The 17,965-nt window shown below is 44.1% G+C and overlaps 1 protein-coding gene across 1 annotated transcript in view; it reads right to left on the reverse strand.

The window, feature by feature from the left end:
- Positions 1-17,965, reverse strand: part of SLC22A18 (solute carrier family 22 member 18) — a 58,786-nt gene that overhangs the window by 21,543 nt on the left and 19,278 nt on the right. The window contains exons 5-6 of the mRNA XM_041481089.1: positions 2,227-2,342; positions 1,640-1,750 (exon numbers count right to left, since the gene is read on the reverse strand). Of these exons, the coding sequence (XP_041337023.1) occupies positions 1,640-1,750; positions 2,227-2,342 (227 nt within the window). The remainder of the gene's footprint in view (positions 1-1,639; positions 1,751-2,226; positions 2,343-17,965) is intronic.

Below are 17,965 nucleotides of genomic sequence, written 5' to 3' on the forward strand. Positions count from 1 at the left end.
CAGGAATTTGCATTTCAGCAGGAATGTCTAAAGCAAAGTGCATTTTGCCTGGCCTTTGAAAAAGAGAGAGCACACAGGAAATTACTGTGGGAAGCTCACATGGATGCAGTCTCAGGCATTTTTAACAGAGAAATGAATGCTACTTTAAGATGAGAAATGAGTCAGAATCAGCTAAGACAACCCTTTTAAACATCTTTCTCATTCTGTGAAATGATGTCATTTTATGCACTTTTTTGAATGTGGTTTTAGAAGTTTATTGTCTTAAGAATGAAAAAAATTGCACTGTAACTGTTAGGTCAAGCCAGCAGTGGTTTGAGACTGTATCCTGTCCCCAGGGACAGAGGTAGGACCAGCTGGCATTACTGATCTCAGCCAGTACCAGCTACACACAAGGGAAAAGAAAAAACCCAGAAATCCTTTACTTCCAGCTCCAGTTGGACTCATTCCCCTAGAGATATAGCAAGAAATAACAGATGAGCCTGACCAAGCCCAGGAGTGCCATCCCCTTCCAATTCAGCCACACTCCACAGCCAAATTTACTTTCATTTGTAAACTGAATTTACAGTTTACAAATTAGCATTTAATTTGTAAATCATGTTTCGTGTTTTTTAAACTTCAAGGGCTTCTCCAGACAAAAATGAATTGGAAAAAGATGCAAAGTTTAAAAGCTAGGGTGCCTTAAGTCCCCTCTTAGGATCCCTGTTTGGAAGGGAAGTGCCTTAGTTTGTTCAGGTGCATGATACACATGTGTTATGATGTGCACAAAGCTCAGTTCTTGAAATCATCATCAAGAGAAAGTGGACCTTTTGGGTTTGACTGGGAAAAGAGCTGTGAAGGCTTTGTATGTGGAAGGGCAGAGAACATCACCCTGTCCTTACACGTCACTGATGAGGATGACATTCAGCTTGTCTCTAGTCAAGTGTGTGGAGAAAGAAGTTAGAGGGTAGGCAAAATTAAAGATTATTAAATTGTGCCCAGGGATACATAGTCAGGCAAACAGGGAGATATGAATCCTGCCAGACAGCAACTGACTCAGAGGAAGCAGGAAAAGAGATGGGTTTGGGAAAGGTGTGAGGGATCAGCAAGTTCCTACCATGATACAAAAAACCCCCAGCAGAATATATAAGGAAGAGAAGAATAAGCAGCCCCATCAATGTGCAAGGGAAGACACATGCTGTGGGTCCCCTGTGTGCAACTTGGCCCTCTCATCCATCAACAATTTTTAATTGCTGGGAAAAGGGTTAGGATACACCTTAAAAACGCTAAGTAAAATCAGGAAGGACCTCAGTTTTTCTGGCAGAGGACAAACAATTTTCTTCGGCTCTGAAGAGCTTACAGCCCAAAGAGAAATGACAGACAAGAGGAAAAAACATTTGCAGTGAGGGAGTTGGAGAGATTAAGTGATCTGCCAAAAGTCCCAGATGCAGTTTATGACAAGTAGTGTGTTGGACATTAAGTCCAATCCCTGGCTTTTGACCCTGTGTAGCTGAAAAGCATCCAGCATCAAGTCAGGAGGTGAATCCTCACTGCTCTGTGATCAAAAGCAATGTGCTTTCAGTAACTTGGGACAAGCCTGGCCTACAGTGTACATCATCCTATCTAAATGCATCAGCAATCATGGGCAATGGGTGAGATTTACCTATGGGAAGTCCAGCAAAGACCTTGACTATGAAAACTTCCATTACTCCCGGAAACTTCATCAGGCGCAGGATTTCTCTGATGCTAAACAAGCTGCCAGACTGTGATGTGCCTGCAGAGGATGACATATGGGTTAATATTATTTTTATACAGGTTAAGGGTAGAAAGCAGGAAACTCTGAAACTCTGCTCAGGTTCAAAAACCACCCAAAACCCACCCCAAAACCACATCTCTGCTGCACCACCTTTGTGCCAGTGGCAGGAGGTGGGCAGCTGGTGCCAGGTCTGCATGCAGAGGAACCCTCTGAGACAGTGGGGTTTCCTCTCCTGTCAGACCAAACTAACCCCCAGCAAGGCCTCCACAATCACCTCTTCTGAGACTGGAAGACTGCAATTCTGCATGGCAGAAAGATCAATATATTTGGAATAATTCTCTTCCATAAGCTCAGCTTAGACATTGAAGTGTCAGCATCTCAAGGCTTTGATTTTTGCCCTTAAATGCACATCCAAGGTCCTCCAGCAGTTCTTGCAGCATGTCAATCCCCTGCCCCTTCTCATGTACTATTTTTCGGAAACACAAAATACTCACTGTGCTCTGTCATGTGATGGTCTGACTTTGGTTTAGACTGAGAAGGGATCCAAATCACTGCTATCAGAGTGTTGATGAGACTTCCCACCAGCCCAACATATGCAGGAACATAAACACTGCAAACATAAAAAATAGAGATCATTGGATAAATACCATAAACAAGGTATTTATACCTCCATCCTGCAAAGGCTTGGGCATTTAATAAGGAGCAATTCCCCTTCAAGACACAGGATGTATGGCATTGAAAGAACTCACATCCTTTCATGGATGGTTTGGGTATGACGACAGTTTGAAATTTCACCAAAAGACAGCTATTTTTATCAAGATAGTTTATAATTTTATTAATAATAGGGTATAATACAATGCTTTTAAATCTCCAAGTGTCAGGGGAAAGAAGTTTTTCTTGGTTTAATGAAGCTTAGAAATCCTCCCACAGAAAGCACAGCATCTGCTGTTAGAATCCATCTAATCCCTGCCTAATCCCCAATTTCATTAGTCTAAGTATCATCTCACTCCTTGAAATTTCTCAGTGAAATAGAATGAACTTAAGGAAAGTAATCAAGATGATTAAGGATGGTAGAATATGTCCTACAAGCAGAACTAAACCCACCAGAGAGATGATACCATTTGAAAAGGAGGCATTAAAATAAAAACACGACTACAAAACCTTCTGAGAAGGTAAACAGCATTTTGACTGATGCACTTACTTTTCTCCAAAGGTTTCCTAAACCAAACCAATATCAACTACCAAACCAACTTCAACTATCTCTCAGAATGCCAAACAGTGAATCTTTAACAGAAGTAGGGCCACATCTTTGGGTGTAGGCACAGTGAACAGAAATTATTAACTATAGCTGTACAATGATAAAAAGGAAAAATTACAACTTATCTAAAAAATGCAAACATGAAAAAGTCAATAGAGCCAGTAATTAGTCCCCAGTTATCACTGTCCTCTTAAAAGAGAAGATTAGGAAATGACTCTTCCTAGTGTTTCAAGGTATGTGGGAAGATTCCACACTCCAAAGGGCTTTAATTTTAACAAAGGCAGTAGAGCAAAGTCCAGGCCTGGAAGACTGAAACTGAGGGAAGTCAAGCTGAAAACAAAGAGAGAAGCTTGTTTTAACCGTGAGAGCAATTATCCACTAAACCAGCTCATTAAAAGTCTCCCCCATCATGAGAACCCAGTTAGTTGTAGGGTTTCCTAAAACATGGGCTTGAAACCAACCACAGGAAGCAGGTTTGGGGTGGAAATGCCCAGCCAATGCCCACATGACGCCAAAGACTGGTGTCATGTAGGCTACAAGACAAAGTGACCACCGTGGTGCCTTGGAGGCATCCAAATTTAAGCATTTTGACTTCAGCAAAGCAATGCCTGGATTTCACCAGAGAAGGCTTTGAAGTTTTGCAGATCCATGCAGACTTGGGCATGAGTATGCCATCCCTGCATTGCCAGCAGCCTGTGCTGCCACAAATAAGATGTAAAAGTGAGCTGTGAGCCCCCAGCTGATGCTCCCTGTGATCCTGCTGATGAGACACTGTTTGTTGCCTGGTTTTTTACTGCAGATTTCCCTGTCAGGCTATAGTGCATGTTTTTCATTAAATAACCAGCAGCACCAATTGTAAAAGCCTCGAGTTTCCTCCATTCTAGACAAAGGTGCAGTCTGAATAATTTCTGGAGCATTATTTAAGCCACAGAGCAAGACAGTCAAGGATTGAGATGCAAACAAGCAAGAAAAGCATTAGAGAACAAATATAAATATACATATACACACACACACACATATTCCCGCTAATAGTAACAGCTGAATATTTTAATTCTCATTAATTGTTATTAAAACAACAAAGCCAGATAGTATCTTTCTGCAAAAGGACTTAGCACAGTAATTTAGACCTGCTGCCTTCTGTCCGCCAAGTTGCTTGACTAATTAACTCAGACCACAAAATTAGTCATTTACCGGATCATTACTTTTCATTTTTAGTGCAGCAGATTGCCACTTTCTAAATTAAAATTATATGCCAAGCAGTTCCCAAACTACTGAAATCAAATTTGTGGACAAAAATTTTTATCCGAGACATCCAGAATTTCTACTTTGCATTGCAACATAAATTAAATTTACTAATAAAATAAAAAGGACAAAATAACCTAAATAAGTAGCTGCAGCTGGCTAAATGTATGGGTGTAATGGGTGGTGGGGTGGTTGTGATTTTTTTTTTTTTTTAATGTATGGGGGTGATGGGGTGGTTGTGATTTTTTTTTTTTCTGGAAGTTTTTCTATTTCAAGCTTTCATTCTGATATGTAAAAAACATCTCAAATTTTTTTATCAGCCAGAAGAACTTCCTTTCCAGCTCTACTTTTTCCTGAGGTTGTCCAGAATCCCACATACCAATGTAAATATATTTTACTCTTCACATCCAAGAAGAATTACAGTAAGCAATGACAGAAGGATCACTCTGTAAAACCACAAGCAAACATTGCCCTGTGCTTGCTTCACTGCAGGCACAGGACTGTTAATTCACTGCTGTGAAAGGGAGAGGAGAACCTTGACAATTGACATGTTTGAGAAAACTTGGGCTTGATATAACAAATTTGTGGAATTTCATACAGCTGGTTGCTGAAATCAGAGAAAACCAGTAAAATATGGAGCTCAAAACTGTGTTTCCCACACAAGCCTGAAGCAAAGTCGTCTGAAAATCCCTTTTCGTAAGCACATCTTTCTGTAAGTGTTTAATCTTTTTCCATACATTGAGCACTGTCATTCCCTGATGGAGAAGTGAGAAAGGTACACTCTCCAGTTAGCTGCTCTACTATCTCATCCTTCAGCAGGGACAAATGCTAAAATTTGACAAAACTCATCTGTGTCCTGGAAACCACCTTTTGCGTTTGTTTGTTGGCTCATTTGAGAGAGATGAAGTGCAACCAAGGAAGGTGGTGGTAGGAATACTTTGCTGGGTTGGTAGCACCTGCTGAACAAGAGCTGGCTCATGGTCACTCATCTGGGTTTTTTTTTTTTATTTTAAAATAAAATACCAGCCAGAGTCCTTTTGCATTCAGTTTTGTGTTTGGCTTATCAGGAGGAAGCCTCACCAGGAAGGGATGCAGTGGCACTATTCAGCTAAATGAAGTATATCAAGCAGGTTGCTCCCGTGGGACCTTTTCCCATCTTCTTCCCCTTCCTGCTCTCCCTCTCATCCCTCCTGGCTGTCCACAAACCAGCCATGTGGAACCAGTGAGCCCTGCCAAACCCAGCAGCAGATTTCCTGAGCAGGGCGGAAGAACAAAGGCTGCGGGCAGGACTAATACAATTAAATTAAATGGAGCAAAAGGGCACAGCAGCTTTGGCAGCTGAGCTCATTGTATGGCCTTTTCCAGCTTCTTGTTGATTAATGAGAGATTAAGCACCTTTACTGTCCTGGGCTTTATGGTCAAAATAACTTGGGTAACTTTATACTTCATCATGTTATTTATAATTTCTCTGCTTTTTAATCTGTGGAGAGAGCCCCTTCCTGACTTTTGTCAGCAGCCTCCTCAGTCTTCCCTGGGGACTTCTGCTAGCAAAGCCCCTTTCAGCTGTCAGCTAAAACCACAGCTGCCCATATTATTTTTGTTTTTTTCCAGCTTTGCCATGAAGCAGAGGAATAAAGTGCATTTTACTGTCCTGCATGGGACCATTGTATCCCAATCTCCTGCTTTCAGGAGGATGCAAACATTTTGGCTGCAGGGAGCAAACACTTGAATCTAGGACTAGGAGGAACTAGGGTCAAGGAGAACTAGTTTTTGCCAACATGACTAGCTGCAGCTTGTCCTGACTTAAATTTTTCAGAGAAACAGGAAGAGAACATGAGCAGAGGGACCTGGAGGCCAGGAGACTGTAACATCAGCCAAGAACTGCTTAATAACCTAACAAAAGCCTCTCCTTTTCACTTTCCTGAAGCCAATAGGTAAAATGTGGTGGATGTATTTAAAGCATTCTTTTAAAGAGTTTTAAAGGGTTTCAAAAAGTGGGATGGCCACTTGCCGCAGGACCCATGGTGTGGTCCAGTGCAAGGCTCACTTGGTAGCCTGTGGCCATGGAGAAGGGACAAGTGGCTGGCAGCTAAAATTATCCATCTGGAAACTCCATCCTAAATGCTGGTGGGAAAGCAGAACTGATGTTGAAACCATTAATAGTAATGTACTGGAAAACAGACTGACCCTCCAAAAAAATCCTAGGATCCAAAGCCAGCTGGAGGAGGGTTGCATTTCTTCCCATCTAACACTTAACCAGCCCCTCTATTTACTGGCAGGTAAATCCCAACTTTCACCTCCCAAGGGCAGCAAAGTGAGGAGCTAATCCATGTTCCTTCATAACCTGCTCCCATCAGGGTCAATTAGTATGAGCCAAATGAATGCAATTAGTTCAGTTTCTGAATCAAGACACAACAGTAACACAGCAAGGCAGTAACACAGAGGCTCTCCAACTCCTGTCACCTGCCCCAAAGTCAGAGGTGGCACACATGCAGCATCTGAAAAACCTGGAAAACTTTAGAGCAAATGCAGCTCTTGGAAAGCAGGGTCTGGCCACAAAAGAATGTGTGGATGTGTACAGGTACATACATAGGTACAAATACACGTGCAGAGCATTTCACAGTAGCTTTGAAGCAAGGCTTTCAGCAAAACTTGCATGAAACACTCAATCTCACAAAGGCATATGCAGCATGCAGGCACCAGGCAGTGGACCAGGAGCAGAAGAGGCCACTGGCTAGGCATTTGCAGGCATATTTCCAGGCATATTTTCAGCTCACAGACAGGGAGCTTGAGCAGAGCCCCAGCTGGTACCTGCCAGCCACAACCCCAGGCAGTGCCAAGCAGGGATTGGGCACTGGAACCTCCTGCCTCCACCAAGGGCAGCTACAACAAACCAACAGGGGCCATAATTTTGGGCTCCAGCCCAAATTCCAGTCCTTGCTCAGCTGCAATTCCCATCTTTGCCTGCCTGAGAAGCCTGGGACAGACCATGGAGGCAGGTACCTAGGGGGAGGCTGCCTGTGCCAACGAGATGGTATCAGTGGCTTTCCCATTAGCATTCCAGCCACAGAGCCCTGCTCTGCAGAGCCCAGGAGAAGAACGCACGCGTGTAATTGCACAATTAAACCTTGCGCCAATGCAGCCATTCTTTCAAGGAGGAAGCAGCTCCCAATGATTCCCTGAGGATTAAAGGATCAATGTGTATTTCGGCAGTGAATGGGATTGTGTTTGTTTTCTTTCTCTATTTCTTAATAAAGTCAAAGTTGAGCATGGAGACAGCACAGATTGTTTTTTAGTGACTCACTCCTACTTCAAAACTGCGCTGCATAAAGCCAGCATTCATAGCTAGTCCAGATTCCTTAAACAGCTCTGAGAGGACTCTCAAAATATTTCTTTGATTGCAGTTTGGCCACACTATCCCCTAATACCCTTAGAGGACCAGATATAGGTGAAAAAAAGCTGGTGAGTTAAAAAGAAAAGCAAAGCAAATAACTGAGGTGAAAAAAAAAATGTTTGGGTGAAATCATGACACCAAACTATGGCCTCTGGTAAGCAGCTTTAGGTCTGTAAGAAAGTGAGCAGTGACCACTGTGGTCCTGATAACTTAGTGATGCATAAGTTACTGCATAACTTGTTGTAAATTAGTGATGGTTTTGTTCAAGAAACTATTTTACTGCCTTGCTGAATGCATTTCTTCTCTGACCCATTGTGGTCTGGTCTGTATTGTTGAGATTCTGCCTAAATATAAAAAAAAACCAAAAAAACCCAAACCAAAAACCAACTAAAAAACCCCAAAAACCCAAGCAAAAAATTTCACCAAGCCTTCTTAAAAAAACAAACCTACAAAAGCCTCAACCAAAAAAAGACTTATTGAGCATACAGAATTTTCCCACATTTCCTAGGATGTTCATGTCAATGTACAGAGCTAGTCCAGCTTCCACAGCCCAGGGCAAGAACAGCACAATAACACACAAACTCAGACACCCCAATGCTCAGCAGACTTCAAGGCAGCACTACCTGAGCAGGACCACCCATCACATTATCCGTGCCTTTGAAAGGAAAACAAAACACCCCCAAGTCTTCCTTTCTGCAGTTCTGACTCCTGTCCTTATGGAAAAAACATTACACAGAGACATGGAGAAGTGTGTTCCCCATCTCTTGACACAGAACACAAAACTTGAGTGGATAGCACCCCCTCCCATGCCTCAGCAGGAAAAGGGGGGAGTTCACCATCCTGATGTAACTGGAAATCATTACCAGGTTGTCCTTTTTGCCACATATGCTTCAGATGAGGAGCAGCAGAAGTAGGCTGCTACTGCACTGAGCAGTTTTTTTCACTATGGTGAGCTTGACATCACTGCAGGCTGTCCAAGGAGGGAGTGAGACTTCACATCCACACCCTCCAGAGAGCCCTCACAGGGTGAGAATGAGTCACCCGCAGACAAGTCCTCATTCAACTGCTTATTTCTAGTGGCAGCCACATCTGGAAAATTTGTGTGGTGCAGAAGGAAAAAAATATGAAGAGAGGAACGGGCAGCCTCCATGACCTGTTTCCATCAGAACTGGGTGAGGGAGGGGCGCTGAAGATTGACACTGGTGCATTAGCAGGGTAAAGAGCCAGGAGTGGAAGTGCAGGGGTACAGCAGAGCTGCCGTGTGCTGGGGACATCAGGAACAAGACTTCACAGCCATCACCAGCCTTTGGAGCCAGCTGTGGATTAACTTCCCTTAAGGGACATTCTCTCTTGTGTGTGTCACTGACCCAGCACAAGGGGGATTGCAGGTGGGTCTTGATACTCAGCCTTGAAAAAAAACACTAGGGCAATGCAGGGCACTGAATAAAAAGTGATGGGCTTCTTCCACAGGGAAAACCCTCCTTTGGCAGAGCTCTCCAGGTAAAAAGTATTTTGTATGAATGGCTAAGGCTGGCTGTCTGTCAGGGGCTCTGCAGCATGAACGTGACCTATCCCCACCGAGCGCCTGCTGCAGAGAAAATCCCAGCAATGAGAAGCAGCTGGAAGGAGCCAGCCCCAGCCCAAACCCCGGCTCAGGCACGGCAGATCCCGCTGCCGGAGCGGGAAGGAGATGCCTGTGGCAGGATGCTGATTCCCAGGCAGCTGGAGCAGCCTGGCCACGCCGATTGTGCTGCTCTCCGGCACTCAGCTAATGGCCGGAAAGGGATAGCAGTTATACTTCAATAAGATGTGGGCGGAACTGCACGCTTTGCCCATAGTCTGCCGCTAATTTCGAGTATCATTTAGTCTCATGGGCTCTATTCTCTGATAAAACACCCTATATTTCCAAATATTGCACTTTCCTCATTTGAAGCTACACTTGTATGTGTGATTATTGCTTTTCCCTATTGCATGGCATAAACAGTCCCACTGGCGCCTTGGTTCGCTGAACACCTGCACATCTCCGTGAATTTACAACAAATGGGGGAATAAACTGCATTCCCCAAAAGATTTCAGTTATTTTAGGCATTGCTTGCCTCACACTTCTATACAGCATCACCCTGCATGCCTAGAAATGGAGAAGTCTAGCCAAGGACCAGGTATGAGCTGTACTCCCTGAATGGGGGCTTGCAACACCTGGCTTTGATCCCAGCAGTGCTAACTAATATTGGATGAGCTGGGACAGGTTGAGATAGGCATCAGAAAGTAGGTGTTGGTGGTCAGTGCTCACATCAGAGGCACCCCACTGGTGAGGCTGGGACATGTGCTCTTCAACCTATCTGTGATCGATCTAGCACAGCAGTGAAGTAAGAAAATTTCCTGAGAATACACAACTAAAAGAGTATTGGGGAAAAGAACAGCCAGTGGGGAATTGCATACGGCCCTCACAGGGCTGAGGGATTGGGCAATAACACAAATTAGACCTAAAATTTGATTAGATGATTGCAGGCTAAACAAGTCCTAAATTCACACATGAAATTATGCTTTCCGAACTGCTTATTTCTGGAGCAGGCAGTACTGACATGGTTATTTCCACTACAAAAACAAATAAGCACCAAGTGAAACTGTCAGAGACTAATTTAAAAGAAAGAGAAAGGCCTAATTCTTCTTGCAACATGTTGATGGTCTGTGGAGTTTGTTACTACTGTTGTTGTGGAAGCAAAAGGTTTGGACAGGTAAAAGGAGAGATTAGATAAGCACTTAGAAGAATGGTGCAGTGGAGATTACTAAAGCATCACGAATCATATTCACTCATTCATGTCAGGAAATCCCCTGAGCCGAAAATAGTTGGAGGCTGGAAAAGTAATCAGAGAAGTATTATGCAAGTTTGTCCGACTCTTGCTCTTCACTAGGACTCTTACTATGATTTTTGTTAGAGAAAGGATAAGGATACTAGATCACATTGAGAGGCAAGTGCAATTTCCTTCTCTGCACTGGGAATCAAACCTGTGTCTCTCACCACCATGTCACAAGCCAGACAGGCACATATTTGCTCATTCCCTGGAAAATGCTGCTTTTTTCCCTGCAACCCTGAAACATTGCAGAGAATAAATAAGAATAGCACAACTCTCATTTTGTGTTTGAGAGGACATGCAGCTGGGAAAGGGCAATGCCACATTTCAGTCCAAGAAATGTTCATGTACCTTATCAAGTGACTGTTGAATATAACACAAAAATGCAGTCTCCTATCTCTTAACCTTTTTCTTGGACACTCCAAAGAAAGTAATAGAAAGTAGTTTTACAAACAGATTTTTGGGGCTCTCCCCCACCTTCTCCTTCATGTTGGAGGTTTGTTCCCTAACAGGTAGCAAAGCCTTTAAGTATTTTTTTTTAATTACTTAATTAAGCAACAAAAACTACTCTTCCAAGCTCAGAATGTGGTAAATTATTAAAATGCTCAGTTTGGGTGTGTTGCTGGGTAAGGACTCCCACACACAGACTGGTTGAAGGTGAGCTTGCTAGACTACTCAGTGACTCACCACCAAACACATCATTAATTATATGTTACAGCATGTCTGACTTCATAGAGTGCTGTAGGTGGTGTGAAATAATCTTTGAATGAGTTCAAGCTTTTTCCAGCTTTTATGAGGTTACAGTGCTTCAGACTCCAAAAGACTCAGCTAGGCAGGAAACTGTTGAGGATTTGCTGTAGTAACCTGAGCTGCACTCCAGCACCACAAGTCTCAACTCACAGCAGTGGCTTTGGAAGACCTGCAAGCTTGGCATCGGCTGGAGCTGTTACCTCTCACCCATCATGATGCACTCACTCACTCACTCACTCACAGCTGGCTCAAAGCACTGTGTGGGCAGAGCTGAATTTTGCTGCCCAAGGATGAGGGGTGGGGTCCAGGTAGTTCCCGCGAGGGGAAGGGGTAGGATTTGGCAAAGAAAGCACAAAGAGAGCTCTGGCAAGCCACTGCCTTTTTTGCTAGAACTAAGGAGTGAGGCAGTGACTGCTACGTCCAAGAGGACCTCTCCCACCTTCCAAAAGCAGACACAGACACCAGATGCTCTGGCTTTCTGCAAAGATTGTGCCTTCTCCACACTCTGGTAAGACAACACGACTGTGGGCAGATAGTCTGATGCTGCAGGTAGCAACCTACTTAGCCAATCTTGGCTAAGCATCAGCCCACTAAGGGACTCTAGCTTCTCCCTCTGTCAGTCCCTTTTGCAAGCAGGGCTCTGGTAATGCTGCTGCAGTGGTCCCCGAGAGCGACCCTTGTGTCACACAAAAGCAAGGACTCCCTCCACACCCCACACCCACAGGCTTTGAGGTAAATACATAGAGAAGTCATTGGCTAGCCAAGTCTGACACTTAAAATTCATCTCTTAACAGGACTGTGCTCACATGAATGACATTTTTAAGCTACGTAATCCCTGGCAAAACAAGTTAATTCTTTACCTTGAGGTAAGTAACTGTAAATGCAGCATCCTACCAGAGGTATGGCACAGACTGATCTCGCCTTGGAACAAGTAGTGGCAGCCAACACCTCCTTCCTCAAGCTGTGAAAAACCTTGCCACGCTTCATCAAGGGCTCCAGCATCTTTTGTCTAGTAAGACCTTTTAATGAAATAGGACACATTAGGACTAATTTTGTATGGGAAGCAGTGTTGAAACCCAAATAATACCCAAAAGTCACAAATAAGGCATTTCAAGGGTCAGGTGGGAGACTTTCCAGCATCCCACTGCAACCTCCCTGGATGCACAACAGGCCCCTTGAAACCAATCCTTTCTCCAGCAAAGACAGAGCCTGAGGGCTGTGGGGCAGCTGAATTGATTTCATGAAGAGTTTGACCCCAAAAGGAGGCGTCTGCATGAGATGAGTGAATCACTCTATTTCAATAATGGGCGAAACCATTAATTGAAGGCACACAGTTTGCTTGTTTGGGCAGGCTTCCTATGCTCTAACCAGGAGTGGTCTCACTGCTGCTCTATTTACTGAACTCCTTCAATTAAATACTTTGTTTCCCTTATCCATAATGACAATGGTTTCTTCATGTTAAATATATTCAGAAAGGAGGTTGCTCTGGGTTTCGCATTTGCAAATTGGAGTAGCTTTCTCCTCTACACAGTTGGTAGGAGAAACACTAGCCAAGGAATGGCTAAGAAACTTCTCAATGAGTGAGGTATTCTCAACTACTTTGTTTAGCATAGTAGGAAATTATTTGGGTTAAAAAGCACATTCAACATTAACTAAAGTTGCTTGTGCATTTTGGAGCAATGAATTAAAGCAAACTGAATGCATTTCATAATGCATTTCATACCAGTCAAACGTAATTGCCAGGTCTTCTATTCATTCTGGGTATTTTGGTGGATTCCAGCATTGCCAAAGCCCTGAACAAGAACATCCTTTAACTGCAGAGCTGCTGCAGCAGTTGCATCTCAAGCTCTGCCTCACACACCTTTGCTCTCAGTTAGAGGAACTCCCCTTAGGGAGAGAAAGAGCTCGGTTCTTTCTTCACACCACGTTTCATCTTGGCCCCACTACAGAGACCACCTACAGGGATGCCAGTTAGCATCAGCTGCATTATGCTGAACTGGTATTTGTGGGAGCACCCAGTGAGAACCACATCTTAGGCAGCCTCACGAGCAGCTCTCCACCCAGCCACCCGCTTACGGCACAGACCCGCTCCGCTCACCACCAAATGGCAGCAGCAGCAAGCTACCTGACAGACTTGTATGGAAAACCGGGAGCAGAGTGTTTACTGTATTTTTAGTTGCATTTAATTGCAAATTAGCAGTTGGAAATCAGGAGGGGTGAGCGAGGTGTGAGCTGCCAGCTGTCTGCAGAGGAGTTTGGAAACCTCTGATGCTCCATTGCTGTAGCTGTGCGGGGTGAAGCGCTGGCCCGCTGCATGCTTGGGGTTTGCTGTGGCTGGAATATTTACATTTCAAACCATCTGGTGGTGCAAGAGCCAGAGGCCACACACTTCTTTGGCAGGACATCCTAGGGAACACCTGTGTTTCAGGTGCTATGAAGGCAGCAAGGGGCCATGTTATTTAGTGGCCAGCAGTGCCAATGATTTCAGACTGCTGTTTGTGGTATCCTGGAGCCTTGCAGAAGCTGGCTGCTTTCAGTGCACTAAAGAGGTCCACTTAAACAGAAGAATTTATCGATTAGGAAATTATTTACCTTGAGGTTGTTGGCTTTTTTCTTCTCAGTGCCCAGGGGAAAAAATTACATTTTCATTTCACATCAGTTTTACTTTCAGCAGGGCAAAACCATGGAAACAAGGACTTCAGAGTGCTTCCAAGCCTGTTGGACATAGAGCTGTACAGCACCAGGGAAATACTGGGGTGTCCAAAGTACACAAATCCCCAGACCTGGGTCTGCATCAGTCCTTGTAAAAGTCTTGTTGTAAAGTTTTTCTTTTTTACCTACAGAAACAGACCTAAGGCAATGGCAGCTGAAAACCCTCACACTTTAAATCTAACAATTTATCTTCACAATATCCCTGTGGGTAGTGGTGGTGCAAACACCCTGGATGTACTCACAGGAAAATGAAGCACAGAAAACCTGAATGCCCTAGTAAGATCCCATAAAGACCGTGGTGGAAATAAAAAGCCTTAAAAATCAGGTGTCTCACATGCAAGTTTAGTGCTCAGACCAGAGCACCACAATTTTCCTCTCCTCTTTCTTTTCCCTGGATCCCCCAAAAGCCATTTTCTGCCCCAGCCACAACAGTGATGCAATGGGAACCCACAGCTTGCTGAGTCTCGCAGCACCCTGACAACACAACAGCAGCACCTACACATTACAACACCACTTAGGAGAGATGCACACACATGTAGATTTTGAAAATGTGTGGCATCCCTATTACTGTTTCAAGAATTCCTCCCCAGGAGCCTTGATGTTGCACACTGGTGTCAGCTGGCCCAGCTCCATAAGAACCAGGTGCCCCAGGAACAGGCTTCGCCCCAGGGACACATCCTAGAGCCCTGACTCAATTTAAGCATGAATTTGAGTCAGTGGAAACTTGTCTGAGGAAGGACTGAGTAAAAACCGCAGGGTGAGAGTAAAACAAGCAATGTAGATCCTGAGGAATTAGTAATAAAAGCTGCAATTCCAGCCGCACCAGGAGCTGTCATGGAAAAGGGGCTGGAAAAGATCAACTGCGGGCATCATGGAAAAGATGAAAGTCAGTAAAACTGAAAATGGTTTAAGACCAGGCCCAATATCAGTGGCATAGATGTGATGGCTGCCAATCCCCATCACAATGGCATCAAAATCCAATAAAAGAGCCCCGCCAGAGCACAGGGATAGGGATTAGCAGTAGAAGAGGATCTGAAATTCACTGCTCTTCAGTAAATTATCAGATAGCAGCAGCTGAGTAAAAAAGGTGGTGAGCTTGGTACCTACATATTTACCTTTAATCCCTGCTTCAGATCGAGTCTAGCAGTGGTCTCTGACAAAGGCTATTTTTTACAATTAAATTACACAAACTGAGCACAGCTTATTGTATTTACAGACACAGCCAACAAACCTGTATTTCAACTACACTAATATTATAATATCCTAAAAACAAAGCACCATGGAATTTGAAGGCTCTGGGGATGCTCTTAACAGGCTGCTTTAAATCTGGTAAATATATAGCTTTAATTTCTTCCCCAGACTTACTTCTTGTAAAATCCAAACATAACCAAGAGACGAGTACTCAAAGATCAATAAACATGTGGAAAATATTATCCCAGAGGGAACACGAAAGCCATCTGCCCTTGACTCTCCCTGTACTCATCCCACAGATGTGAACAGTGAGAGATGGATGCTCTGGTGGCAGAAAAAAAGTGGCAAACCCTCGTCCTGTTGGCATCAAAAGAAACCGCACATCCAGCCGGCCAGAGAGCTGGTTTTGCTAGGAGCAAATTAGACCCGAGGCTAGCCAAGACTTTATCGGCTGGAAAGTCCCAGTCATGAGTGCTAGCTGCAAGGGGCAAAGGAAAAAAAAGGCAACAGGGAAAGATCAGGCAGGACAAGCCTGAACATGTTCAGTTTGTCCTTCCTACGTTACAATTATATCCTCATTCCTCAGAGCAAAAGGCAGTTCAAAGACACAATAAATCCCTTTCTAGTCTTACGCTTCTCAGGAACGTCATGGAAACGGAACTGAAGTGGTTCCCAGAGATAAGGTGACAAAGTAAAATTAAACCCTTCCCTACAGCGACACTTTGGTAAAATATCAGCAGAGAAATAGAGGTACCATTCAGACACACCTATGGCATTTATCTGAGGAAACAGGACCGACCTTAGAGGTTTTGATTTAATGTACTGCTCCTCTGCAGCTGTTCCTTTCTTTGCATTGCCTCTAAGGTTCTTACTAACTTCATTTCATGGGCTGGATTTTATTGTCAGGAAATGTAATTTCGCATTTGGGGTACCTCTTAATAAATGCTTCAGTTTAGGTCCCAAGAAATTTGGGCTAAAGCACTGTAGACCAAGGATGGCTTTGGAGCAGGCAAAGCCTGAGGGACCAGCTAAAGCAGCCACCAAACAGGAGATTTTCCAAAGCTTTTTCTTTCATCCCTTCAGGCCAATGGAGAGGACAAAGGAAAGAAAGAGAGCTGAAAGACAAGGCAGGAAGCACACTCAAGATGGACCTGGGAGGTCTCCAAGGGTGTTCCCACTCTGTACTGTGTCCCTTGCAAATTAAACTAAGCAAAGGCACAAGGCATAATGATGCCACAGGGACCAATTAAGTGGCAAGGGGAAAATAATTGGATCTTCAAATAAAAATATGCACTAAAAGCCCTACACAGCAAAACATTAGATAGCTGCAAATGTAGACATGGATGGAACAGACAGAAACAAAAGGCTCCATCATCTAGTACCAAACCACACAAAAGCTGTCCAGCACTTGTGCTGAAAGGTTATGATTAACTAAAATAACAGTGGCTTTAAAAATTTTTTAATCTGCTTAACAGCAAGACTTTGATAGAGTATGGAAATCACCCTGTCCATCATCCCAGCTCTCATTGCTGACATACATTCATGTCACTGTTACAACTTCAGCCTCACAAAGGACAGACACCTTTTTTTTTTACCATAACTGGGCTGCATGAGATTTTAATTACCCTATTGAAAAGCCATAAATATTTCAGACTGAGTCATTTCGGGTACACTGGATTTTTTCCTGCCTTTCACAACGTCAGGGAATTTCTTTCCACCCTGCAGCCCTCAGGAAAGGGGCACATGGCTGAAGGAGTCAGCGGTCATGAATAATCAGGGAGGGACTTCTCCAGAACAGGGCACCAATGTGAAGAAGTCTTTCTTCTGGGGCGACATTTGCATGACTGAAGGGTGACATAATAATTCCACAAACAAAAAAGGCTTTATACCCACATGGTGGCTTTCGAAACCTCTCTGCACTGACTTAGTCCTTCCCTTCTGTACAGCAGCATCACATTTTGGGGGCAGGAATTTAAGCCCCGTCTCTGCAGCAATGGCTTTATCTCATTCTTTCTGGCTAACGCAATCCTACAACTCACATTAGCAATGCCATTTTACAGGGCACGGCATTTCCCTAAAGTGCTGAAGGATTTATTTCTGCTCTGGTATGAGGGCATAAGAGGCAGCCAGAGACCTGTTTGGGTAAGGGAAACATCAGCATACAGGTGGAGGTGAGGCCAGTGCCTGAACACCAGCTTGCAGTGATGGAGCAGAAAGAAAAGGCAGAAATGGTATTGCTAGAGAGTGAAAAAGAAGCAGCATGCCAAGACCATGCCCCCAACCCCACAAAAAAAAAAAAAAAAAAACCAAAAAAACCAAAAAAAAAAAAAAAAAAAAAAAAAACCCAAAAAAAAAAAAACCAAAACCAAAAAAAAAACCCAACCCAAGCCCCGTTAGACACTTGGGAGCTCCTGAAAGAGCTATGCTGAAGAGGAGGTGCTGAAGTGCAGCCAGAGGAGCTGCATGCCAGGGCACATCCTTGTGGAGGCACTGTGTGTGCTGCCAGGGTACCAAACTGGTGCTGGAAACGCAGCCAGGGTGTAAACACATGGTGCAGATGATCAGACTGAAGCAGAGCTATTGTTTCACTTCCAGCATGGGCTGTTTGCCAGACATGGACCTCTGCTGAGAGATAACTGAAACACATTTGAAACTCTGGAGAAAATCCTTTGTTTTGGGGGTAGCTTGTTTTTAAGGAGAAGGCTGAGCAGTGATCTAAGGAGTAAGAACCAGCTAGTTCAGACACCCCCCATCCAAAAAACATCTGGGGACTTTCAGAGCGGTGAAGCAGGCGCTGCAGGAAGGATGGATTCTGGACCAAGCCCAGCCTCCCA

The sequence above is a fragment of the Pyrgilauda ruficollis genome, unplaced genomic scaffold (assembly GCF_017590135.1).
Source record: "Pyrgilauda ruficollis isolate IOZ18807 unplaced genomic scaffold, ASM1759013v1 scaffold55, whole genome shotgun sequence".
NCBI classification, from domain to species: domain Eukaryota; kingdom Metazoa; phylum Chordata; class Aves; order Passeriformes; family Passeridae; genus Pyrgilauda; species Pyrgilauda ruficollis.